The following is a 12274-nucleotide window of genomic DNA, read 5'->3' as shown; positions in this document are numbered from 1 at the left end:
AGATTATGGTGTTTTCCTATTACACATTACTTTACAAACTTTAGCCTCCCTGGCTGCCCTTCCTCCCTGCTCTAACATAGTCCCATAGGAGAAGCTCCCTTGGGTTTCAAGGGAGGAGGGAAGAAGCCAGGGAGGCTGCAGATGGCCGGAGAGGGGATTGTAATCCTCTTTTATTCTATTTATGCGTCTTCCCATCACTCTGCAACCTCCCTGGCTGCCTTTCATTACAATGTGAAAAAGTGCCACAGTAGATAATTTCCTTACATTTGAATGGAAGTGTAGGAAATGAGGGAAGCTACAGATATTGTAATCATGAAATTCAGGACATCATACACAAATTGCTTGGCCATCCATTAATGCAAGCACGACCATATTCCAATTCAGGAGAATTTCAACAATATCCTCATCTCCTTTGGGGTGTGGGGAAGAATTGAAAGTGGTTTCTTATCCATCTGATTGAATAAGAATGGCTTTTCAAATGCAGGAGAAATATTCAGCAGAATACTGCTTTTAGTAAAACCAGTTCAGCATTTCTCCAAGTCAAATTGCTCTCCAATTTTAGGGTGCCCAGCACACCTCAATGGCAAGATTTCTTTGTCTTGTTTCTCAAGTGGAACCATGGAGCTGAGAAACTAGCAAATTCTGCTGAAGGTAGGAATGAGAAATGCCAATCTGCTATGCATTTCTGCCCCCATTTCTAAGTTCACCTTGCTCCAATCCTATCCAGCTGTACTGGCTCTTAATGCCACTAATGCAACTCTCAGTGTAATTGGTGGAATCACAGTGGAATCACAGAATAGGGATTTGAAGGAAGCCTGGACTAAAATCTTGCTGAAATCTAGGGAGCCAGGAGAGGTGGCTAAATTTATTTCTTCCAAATTGCAAATGTTGAATGATCCCACCACCTCATTATCATATCACGTCACACGTAATCCATGCAAAGGAGATCCCATCTATATTACTAAAAGGGTTAATGTTAACTTGCTTTGATTCCCATAATCTGCATGGTAAGGTTAGTCTCAGTATGGTGCTGTTGAAGTGTCTCCAGCTGGGACGCTCTGTTGGTGTTTTGGGAACAATTTGTGGCCAATCTCCCAAAGGGCATAATACTGTTCTATATCAGCCCTCTCCAGACAGGGCCCCTTCCCAGAATTCTCAGCAATGGATCGTGCATGCTGATGGGGGAATTCTGGGCACAGAAGCCCACACGTCTGGAATGTCCCACTTAGCCCATGCAACATCGTCAGAACGTAACTAACCTGTGTCCAGATCAACAAATTTGGGGCAAAGACCTACTGCAAACTTCTGTATGGAAAACACCTGCTCTACCCTAGTCTTACAACTCCTCTTTTAAGAGTGGTGAAGGACACCTGGCTCTTTCCAGATGTTCCTCATTTTCACACCCCTCTCGCCAAGACACATGAACTGACCCCTTGCAGCGGGTGTTGAAACTAGATCTCAAGTTCCATGCAATCAGCCTTGGGCCTGAAATGGCACAAAGGCTGAAGGTTCCCCACATCTAATTTATGAGATAAAAGGGTCTCCACCTTCCTGCTGAAACAGCTACTAGCCTTCCAAGCTGGGTTGGATGGATTTGGCTACCAAATCTTTTTTTTTTCCAAGCATAAACTAGTCCAATCTCTTTTCTGCACTGCTTTGCAAACCTTCTTTGAAAGCTTGTACTAAAATCCATCCATGTTTTTATATGCACATTCCCATTCTTCTTCTTTGCAAGCAAATTTTCCTTAATGCAAAGTAAATATGCATTTACTCTGGAATTTCCTCAAAAGTTCCTGCAGAATTTTCTGATACTAAAGAGACAGAGAAATACCTGGGAATTAATGCATTCAATGAACTGGATTTAAATCTCAATGCTCACTTTTAATCCATCTTGGCCCTACCCATTTTTACCTTGTCAGCAACTTGCAGAATGGGCTCTGTTTCCCTAATGTTCCCCAAACATACATCTTTTGCAACTTTTCTTATGCTGGTCTAGAACTGTAATAAAGATTTGATTTGCAATTTTTCTTTCTTCAGAGCAAGGAAGAACTTCAGAAAATCCAGAGCCGTGGGCCAAGTGAAGCGTTTTGTCCACCCTGGAAGTGTGAATTCAGGTGGCTTGTTTGAAAATTCAAAATAATCCCTTCCTCTTTCCTTTCCAACTGAATCAGTGCCATAAAATGACCTGTCTTCACTACCTTTTGCCTCCCAACAAATCAAAGTGATCTTCTCCAGGGGAATAAACTCATCTGTCCAATCCGCCTTTAACACTCAGCCCTTCCTGGCACCAACTAACAGGATCTTTCTCAGCAACAAGAACTGAAGTACAATCTGGCCATGGTGTAAAATTAATAGCCCAATTTATGTTACAGCTGAAAGGGTTGAGAGTTTTGCAAAAAAGTGACAGAGTTTTATCAGAACAAAGTGATGCAGTCTTCTGCAGGGTGCAGGGAAATCAATTAAGCCACTCTTGATTCTAGACTAAGATTTAACACACAAATAATTCTTGATCAGTGGTCAAGTTTCGGTGGGTAGAGAGCAAAGGGTCATCAGTTTCTGGGGAAGGCTGAAGGTCCCAGAAAGTGAGGGTGATTCTGGAAGTGGGTCTACCCACAGGTGGATGTTTTATGTTGGCAGCACCAAGCCCTCACCTGAGCAGGGTTGGTGCTGAACAGTCCTGGCTGCAGATACTGGTTTGAGTAGAACAGTACTCCCAGGTTGCTCTTCCAAGCAGCCTGGCATACTTCTTTCTCTCAAAACGGCAGGGGCAATACTCACAGCGGCTAGGCACTCATCTTGATAGTTAGATTTGGTCTGTAGGTCTTGGGTGCTAGGACCTGGTTTTGAGAAACTGGCTTTTCCAAGTGCCTCTTCCTATCTCCTCCTTAAAGCAGAGGCTACATGCTCCCCGTCCCTAATCTAAAACATTCCTGGTGGATAGTCATATCCTTCTTCTTAAATACCTTTTATGAACACAATAGCTGCTTCAGAGTCACACTCCCCATAGGCTTTGTGATCCTGTCCAAAAGAAAAGCATGTTGGGAGGGGAGATTTAGCAGTTCCCCCTCTTGCATTAGCAGAACTAAGGCCCCTCCTGTGCCATTGCTAGGCTGTGCCCACTGGGCTACGGCAAACTGCCAAGGACAGAGGCTAACCTATAGCCCCCCATGAACTTGCTGGTCACAGAAACAATTGGCTGTATTCACATGGCCCTCTTAATTAGGGTTAACTAAAAGACAGTTTCCTTGATTCACCCAATGTTCTGAGTTTGCATGATCAGCCAAACTGTAATCTAACTGCCCAGGGTGGGTTTGCACAACAGACTGTTGTTCGGTGTATTATGGCAGCCTAACCATTGTTGAACATAGACTTGCCCGCTCCACTTGGTGCTCTCCAAGGTGCTAGATTTGTTACCAGGGTGTGACCTCTGCCTTGTCCTACTTTGCTAATCTGGATTTGGACTCAATAGAAACTCAGCTCTGGTTTGATGGCCTTGACTTTGTCTTAAGGGAGCTTGAACTGTTTGACCTGAATGATGGGTAGAAAATAATCCTACATGGACTTGACCATCCTTGATTCCTTTGGTCCGGCATTCCTTTGTGGTTGGATTAAGGGCACGTGATGAGAAGATGCACCTTCTTTTCCGTGCCTTTTCCCCACTCATACCTTTGAAGAAAAACAAGTACCAGAACCCAGACAATTCTACTGAATTATTACTTTCCTTTCAAAGAACAGATTCAGAAGCAATTTGTTTTCTAATAAAATGAGAATGCCAAAGGAAAGGAAAGGAAAGGAAAGGAAAGGAAAGGAAAGAGAAAGAGAAAGAGAAAGAGAAAGAGAAAGAGAAAGAGAAAGAGAAAGAGAAAGAGAAAGAGAAAGGAAGGAAGGAAAAGGAAAGGAAGAAGAGAAAGAATGATAAAAAGGAAGGAAGGGAAGAAAAGGTTATTTGGCACAGTGTTAATCTAATTATTCCACTTAAACATATATAGACATATATATATCTGGCTGGAGGGAACTTGAATTGCTGAAGAATAGGTTGGCTGGAAAAAAAATCCTCATATATTGGGTATTATACTATTCTAGTGTCCTTCCTTCCTTCCTTCCTTCCTTCCTTCCTTCCTTCCTTCCTTCCTTCCTTCCTTCCTTCCTTCCTTCCTTCCTTCCTTCCTTCCTTCCCAACTCTATCTAATTAGCAGAAGGACATTTTGATCAATCTGCTGAGGCATAAACTCAGCATGGATTACAAGAAAAACTCCTGGATAAAAGTGGTGAATTCAACCTTTCTGATATCAGGACACAAGAACATCTAAAATGTTGTTTCCAATTTTCCAAATGATCATCTGGTTTCCATATAAACCCAGCTGTGCACTGAGAACATTCTTAAGAGACGTTCAATGTATTGTCGAAGGCTTTCACGGCCGGCATACGATGGCTGGTGTGGGTCTTCCGGGCTGTGTGGCCGTGTTCTTGAAGTTTTGTTTCCTAATGTTTTGCCAGCACCTGTGACCGGCATCTTCAGAGGGCAGGAGCACAGACAGGAGCAGTTCTCTCTGTGCCCAGGGTGATGTGACCCTTCTGTGGGTATTTATAGAGATCTGAGGGGGTGGGGGAACTGCTCCTAACGTTCCTAACGAAACGTTAGGAAACAAAACTTCAAGAACACGGCCACACAGTCCAGAAGACCCACACCAGCCATTCTTAAGAGACTTTAATCCATTCCAGGAGACTGTCCACTATACTTGTTATTGTTCAATTATTGTATTAGAGAAATGGGACGAAATTGTTTGGATGAAGCGGCTGTTTTAAAAGGTGGAAGGTTAGGCCAGGACACAAGTTTCTGCAATGAGATATGCACATTTAATGAAGATGAGACTGATTTGAGAAGAATAACATCTCTTTCCACATGTGGTCCTAGAGCATCGCGGCTTTTTATTCCAATTCATCCCTGGTTTACACTCCATCAAAGGTGGAGTTGAAGTTTAATTCAGGGTCCTTTTATGGTGTCTTTCTCCTCCCCTTCAAAGAAAGGGTGGATAGATGTCATCAGGAGGTTCACTGGTGAACACATTATTGTATTTTAGAAGAGTGATACTTTAAGGATTGGGGGGGAAATATGTCTTTCTGTTTTTTTAAAAAGCCAAGTTTCCAAATCCATTTTTTTTTCTGAATCTATAGGTGAATCTGCATAGTTGTTGAGAAGTCATGGAATTCAGTACAGGGAAGGAAGGAAGGAAGGAAGGAAGGAAGGAAGGAAGGAAGGAAGGAAGGAAGGAAGGAAGGAAGGAAGGAAGGGGGAGGGAGGGAGGGAGGGAGGGAGGGAGGGAGGGAAGGAAGGAAGGAAGGAAGGAAGGAAGGAAGGAAGGAAGGAAGGAAGGAAGGAAGGAAGGAAGGAAGGAAGGAAGGAAGGAAGGAAGGATGGATTTGAGTGGGTTTCTCTGAGGAAAGGGACATTCTCCAAGCATCTTTCAAGGTCAGGACTCCCCCTTAGTGGCTACAGGAAGAACACTCCTGAAATGTCCTATGGGAGGAGTCTTCCTGCCATTTAAAGGAAGGCTGAAACACTATGGAGATGTTGACAACTAGGAAAAATTATTTCCAGATGAACTCAGATCTACAGATTCTGTCTTGCACAGCCAAAGTTATTTCAGATGGCAATGGAAAACTGTGGTTTAGTTTGGTCTGGTTCAACCATTTTCACTTTTCGCATTGATCCAACCTCCTCAAATTGTCAAAGGGGTTGGGAGACATCTTCTTCAATCCTAATTTAACAAATTAGGGAAGTCAATTCAATTCAGAGGCTCAGCTGAATCAACCACACCTCCCAATCGCAGCTTCACACATCCCTATCATAAACTACCAGTCATGCTCAGATGCAAAGCACCCCTAATTTTACCCTTAACCCTGCCCAGCACGCCCTGTAACATTCACTCCGCTATTAGCTACCTCTGGCTTAATTTGTGGAAGCAAAATATAAGTCCTGACCAATTAAAGCTGCTTCCCCGAAATAGGATTGCCACTCCTGATTAAGTCGTCATTTAAAAATCCGAACTGGGGAAAATGGTCTTTATTTCATTTGGGCCCAAACTGTTCCTTTGGGTCAATTATTCCCCCAGGAAGGAGGGCGGGAGCAGTCATCATTCGGCAAGCCAAGGAAGGAGCATAAAGCCTGTTGAGGAGCAAGAGGTCGGTTCTGAGAAAGATGCTTTCCCCAACAATGATGGCTTGGATGAAATGGTTAGCTGTGTGTGTGTATGTGCGCGTGTGTAGGTGTGTGTGTGTTAATATCAGCTGGAAGGTCTGAACTCTCTCCGGCCTCAGCGCCACTAGCTTATGGTTCCCATTGTTGGGAGATGATTTTTATTCCTTCTGCATTACTGGAATCATAGCTGCCCCCTCCCTTCCCCACGCCCCTACGGAGGCCAGTGATTTAATATTACTGTTCCTTTAACAGCCGCATCAACGGACTGGCGAGGCAGACGCTGTCTCCCGTGTCCTGGTCCTTGGGAAAATCCATTACAGGACTGCCATTAATCTGTGGCCGTTGCCTCGGGCAATTTCTGACTCTTGCATTTAATGGCCCCCCTGCTTCCTGTGCCCCCGAGACATGTCGTTTTTTTCCTCTTTCTCTTGATCAGCTTTCTTTAATTATCAAAATATTTGATGCAGAAAATTATCATGTTTGGGGGTCCGACCCCCCCCCCGCCCCCGGTCCCTCTCCTGTCTCTGCCTCCGAGTGACATTGAGATCTTCCGCGCACCCGGCCTCACCTTAGGAGCAACAACATTAGCAGGCCATAAAAAACCCACAACATTGCACTGGTGAGCCACAGGTAAGATCTGTGCACTCCCCCGTGCGACATGGACTCCTGAGCCACAACTTCACAACCATTCCACTGTGGCAGGGTGCCATCTCACTGCCTGCAAACAAAGCTGAGGATCTGGCTATTGTTTTATTTTATTTTGTGTGTTTATATTATTGCATATATTTTAATTATATTAATTCATTCATTTTCTATGATTAGGTTTATATTCTGTATATTTATATTATTATATTTTATATATCTTGGCTTATTTTATTGCATTTATTTTCTATGGTTACATTTTACATGTATATCATTTTATTTTATATATTCAATTTTATTCATTTTATGATTATACATATATATTTCAATTACATTTTATATTATTTTATTTTATATATTTTACATGATTTTATTTTATGTTTTTTATATTTTTTATATTTTATGATATATTTTATATTGTAATTTTTAAATTTCATTTTTATTAGAATTTTATCCTGCTTTTTATTTAGAGACAGAGATTGGTCAACTCAACACAGTGGACATACTTAAAACTCCTGCCATCCATTTTCCTTAATTTTATTTTTTTCAATCAGCCTTTCAAATGTCTTTCTACCTTGTCTTGATTCCACAAACTAATAGTTATGATATTAATAACAACAGCAACAGTGATGACATTTTCTTAATAGGACAACCTCCACTCCCTTCCCAAAGACATAGGAAATTCAAACATCAAAGTCAATGTTAGGCAAACCTTGTCAAGCCCAACATGGACCAGGATTACAAGATTTGGTGACTCCATGTTGAAGATCCTTCCCCTATCAAAGAAGGAGGTGAAACATTACTACGGTTGTTTGGTTGTTTGATTATTTATTTTTTTAATTTATTCATCAAATTTGTCACCACCCAACTTGTGAAACGACTCTTCTGGGAGCCGCCCAGAGTCACAAATATGAGATGGACAATGATACGAATTGAATGAATGAATGAATGAATGAATGAATGAATGAATGAATGAATGAAGTGATTCCCATGATTTGTACATTCCTCCCTCTTTGAACCACTCCTGTTTGAGCAATAGTAAAAGGAAAAAGGTATAAAAATAACCCATTCATGTATGGGAGCCATTCGGCTTAAAAAAAAACAACATCCCCCCCCCCCCCATGTTTTTGAAGCACATTGGGATCAGAGCCCTTCCTCCAGCAGAGAAAAGCCCTAGAGCTGAGAATGGGTGAGTGAAAATGGCCTTTCTGGCCCACCTTGAACTTCGCAGGCAGTTGGGAAGGGAGAAACCTATAAAAAGTGTAAGCTGCGTAATCGCACACAAGAGTTAAAAAAACAACAACAGAAAACTCCTGGACTACCCCAAAATACAGCCCCACCCGTTGCACCCTCCCAGAATGTTTCTTGGCTATTAAAAGTTTATTAAAAAAGGTCACCTAGCTAAGCAAAATGGGGGAAAGAAAAGAAAAGCAATGCATTTGGCAGTCTGGTTCTCATGGGGCCATCTGGCCCGGCCCTAACGTTGGACAGAGGTCAGCATTTTATCTTTCTATAGAGATCGCCTGAAAGGGTGGGCGTTGCAGGCTCGGTGTCCCTCTCTACCCAAACCAGGGAGGGGGGTGAGATTTCCCAACAGAAGACAGTGTGTCTTCAACCCCCACCCCGCCCCGGTGGGTTTGTAACTCCGGACAACCCGAGAAAAATGTCAGAAGGATCCTGGATTGATCTCACAAAGAAGAAAAGGCAGGTGGGGGGGCAACCACGGATGCAACGTGTTTATCTGGCCGATGGGGACCCAGGCGGAGCCGGACAGAGGCACAAAGAGCTTTCAGCTTTGCAAGCAGAATCCACCAACCGAAGCATATGTGTGTGCGTGTGTGCGCGCATGCTTGAGCATCCATCCTCTTGGATTCTACGGCTAGGGCCTGGGGCGATAGTTTTCATATATATTTCTTAGCGGGCAAAAGTCAGGTCACTGCCATCCTGTCAAAGACCTATATCTTTTTTTTTCCCTGACAGTTACAATTATTAGAGCCCCAGGGAACCTTTCTTCTGCCCGGCCACCCGCTGACCTAAGCCAGCAGCCCCAAATGGGGCTTCCTAAACAACAAACATCAGCAAATACTTCCCCCCTCTCCCCCCTCCTTTTGCATCGGGCACAGCACACGTTTGCAGACACACAAAACCGAACAGCACATGAGCCGTTATGGGAGGCCTACTGCGATGCGCGGCATTTTCTCCTTCTCCTTCCTTCCACCCTGAGTCTTCCCTCCCCGCCTGCTCCCCCTTCCCACCCGAGATAAATTTTTTATGTTGCTATTTTCCTACCTCTTTGCTTTGGCATTCAATAGTTGGGTGATAAACTGCGTCACCGCGGTTAAATGGAGCTCTGGATAAACTTCATAAATATCTAACAGCTCGTGCCGCCTGCACCATCTCGCTTCTTGAGTGTCCCAAAAATTCAGGGACGAGATTTCCCAGGAAAAGATGATTGGACGAGACTTCTAGGCAAACTGGAGTTATCTGCTGAAATGTGACCTGGAATGAACTTGGGAGTGAGGGTTCCTTGCTCACTTGGGCAAAGCATTTGAGTTTTATTTGGTGGGAAGGAGGAGCAAAGAGATTCAGCAAAGGATCAGATTCAGGAGATAAAGCAGATTTCAGTTAGGAGAAACATCCTGGGGTAAATGGGCCGCCTAGAGTCACCCGTTGGGGGAGATGGGCAGCATACTAATTAATTAATTAATTAATTAAATAAATAAATAAATTTCAGCCAAGGAACGGACTACATTTCCATACTATCATTAAAAGCTCCTCCAAGGCTTTTTTTAAGATCAAGAAACAGGAACTGGAAGGCTGCAACCACCATCTCAAAGACATCACCCCAGACTATCAGGAAATACACAGAACATGGACATATAACAGATACTATGGAGGTAAGCTATGACGGTGATCCTTGTGGGTCAGCAGCAAGATTAGAGAATGGACTTTCTGCCTTATAACTACTGCTCCTCTGAAGTATGATTTTCTCATCCTCAAGTTAAGACGAGCAGAGAAGAATTGGAACAGCCATGGAGGAAGGTGACAAAGACGGTCAAGTATATGACAGCAGATCGTATGAGGAAAGGTGTGGAGAAGAGAAGGCCATGGAGGACTGGCCAACTGGACGATGGAAAGATTTGTCCTTGGCTGGCCAGAAAGCTGGTCTTGCTTTTATGGGCAAGCTGGTTGAACATGATCTTCCAGTTGAAGATACTCTAATTCTCAGTTGCCTCTAAGAAGTGAGGGGCTAGATCAGAAGGCCATCCACAGGGACTGGGAACCTGAACGTGGCCTTCAAGGTATTGCAAGATAAGTTCCAGCGTTCCTCATCACTAGCTATTGTTTGTGTGGTGGCTGGGAGCTGTAGTTCAGCAACAGCTGGAAAGCCCCTAGTTTTACAGATCACTAGTCAGACAGGAACCCTCCATCTCTATATATCTAGCCCTTAATCTGATTATAGACCAAGGCCAATCCAGTTCACACACTGGATGGGTTCATACAAACTATTTAAGCCAGTCAGGTAAAAACTTAGTGGCTGTATTCTCATAGCACAGTCTTATGGGCTAAGGGGAGTTGTGCCAGTTCTCTGCATTGCACAATCTTGCCAGCTCCATATGTTGTATTAACCTAGAACATGGCTTAATTCAGTAACCTGGGTAAGTATGTTGTGTAAATGGAGTCATTATACTGAGCCCCAGTGTGGCTTGTTTGGTTTTGACTTGTAAACCAGTTTATGGCTGGCTTAAGAAACAAAACATGGCTAAAAGCAAACCATTGTTTAGAGCAATGGGCAGACCCTGTCAAGATACAGGTAGTACTTGCTTAATGACCATTTGTTTAGTGACCGTTCAAAATAACGATGGTGCTAAAAAGTGACTTATGACTGGTGCCCAAAGTTACGACAGTTGCAATGTCCTTGGGTCACATGATCACCATTTGCAACCTTCCCAGCCAGTAAGCAAAATCAATGGGGAACCACATGATTCACTTAACGACCATGGTGATTTACTTAACAACCGCAGCAAAAAAGGTCATAAAATTGGGTGCAGTCACATGATGATTCACTTAATGACCACATCACTTAGTGACCTAAATTCCAGTCCCAATTGTGGTCATTAAGCAAGGATTACCTATAATGGAGTAAAATGGAAAGCAGAGCATGACAGGTCTGGAGAAGACTCGATTAACTAGATGGAGAAGACTCCATCAGCTGGAGATGAAAAGAAACCAGCCCACAGGTGAACTGGATTGGCATTGAGGGTGTTATCCCCCACCCAGCTGTGGCCCCTGCGTTCACCACTTGGGTTCCAGCGCCATGGCACAGCTTCTTCTGGCCGCCATCGTTCATCTCCCGAAGATGTTGCCGTCATTTTGTCACGGCCCGACTTGACGTCCGGCTGCATGTCGCCTCGGAAAGGGCATATTATCTCAATTAATGCTCCGCAGCCAACTGATCGTATTCATGGACTCCGGCTCCATTACCATTTGCATGGTGACGAGCGTAAGAGTTATGGCTGCCTGGGCCCGCCGCAGCAAGATTTGCCCTCGGGCGTGTTTTTTACTTGTGACAACATTCCGTTTTTCTCTCTTCTCAGTCCCCATCTCTCCTACTTCCTCCTGTTTTGATTTCTACTTAAAGTTTTATGGCTTTGTCCCCTTCAGGGAGCTATTATCTCGTATGCTAATAGGGCCATGCATATTCTATTAGGCTTGTCAGAGTGAGATTCTGCTCCAGGCCCCCTACCCTATCAGCCCCCTCCTCTGCAGTCATCTCCCGCAATTGCTGGGGCTGGGTAACGGCCCCCGTTTTAGCATGTGCCTGGCAGGGCCCCTGACGGTCCCCGGGGGATGAACTAGCAGAGAATATGCTCTCAATGGGTGTTTGTGGGCTGGGAAGGGGAGGGGTGAATCAAATACAGCCAGGGGGTTCAAAACCAGCCCAAAGTGGGGAGAAAAGAGAAATCCCAACCAGACATGAACCGGGAGGAATTGTCACCAGCATGCCGTTGGGCACTCAGTCTCAAAATCATCGGCATTTGTGCAATTTTTTTTTAAAGACAGTACAGTAGAAGATTTGGGGGCTGTTTCCCAAGTACCGAGAACTTCATCCATGCTAGAAAGGACCGGATAGGGCAATATGCATTCAAAGGGATTTTCTAAGAGATGTCCCCGGCTGGAGCAGCCTGTCTTGGAAGGATGGGTGACAGCTCCCAGAATGCTTAGCAAAGGGGGAGTTCTGGGATCAATCTCCTTGCATCTGGAGGAGGATGTTCAGACTAGAGAAAGCGGAGTTAAAAGACTCAAAACACAGTGGCGGGGTGAGGAGGCAGCCCAAAGTGAAACAAAAACTGAGTATTTAGGTTCTGCACGTGCTTATTTCTTTCTTTGACTTCAATAGGAGAGGAAGAGGAGAAGGAGAGAAAATCAATG

At 44.0% G+C, this 12274-nt stretch overlaps 1 protein-coding gene across 1 annotated transcript in view; it reads right to left on the bottom strand.

Moving 5' to 3' along the window:
* TTC34 (tetratricopeptide repeat domain 34) overlaps window positions 1-11247 on the bottom strand; it is a 69769-nt gene extending 58522 nt beyond the window's left edge. The window contains exon 1 of the mRNA XM_088136656.1: window positions 11081-11247. Within this exon, the coding sequence (XP_087992782.1) occupies window positions 11081-11247 (167 nt within the window). The remainder of the gene's footprint in view (window positions 1-11080) is intronic.
* Between the last annotated feature and the right edge of the window lie 1027 nt (window positions 11248-12274).

This window comes from Python bivittatus, unplaced genomic scaffold, assembly GCF_059951505.1.
Source record: "Python bivittatus isolate LINGU-HERP-01145 unplaced genomic scaffold, Pbiv_v1 ctg000090_np1212, whole genome shotgun sequence".
Classification (NCBI taxonomy): domain Eukaryota; kingdom Metazoa; phylum Chordata; class Lepidosauria; order Squamata; family Pythonidae; genus Python; species Python bivittatus.
This window is presented reverse-complemented; position numbering and strand designations above follow the sequence as displayed.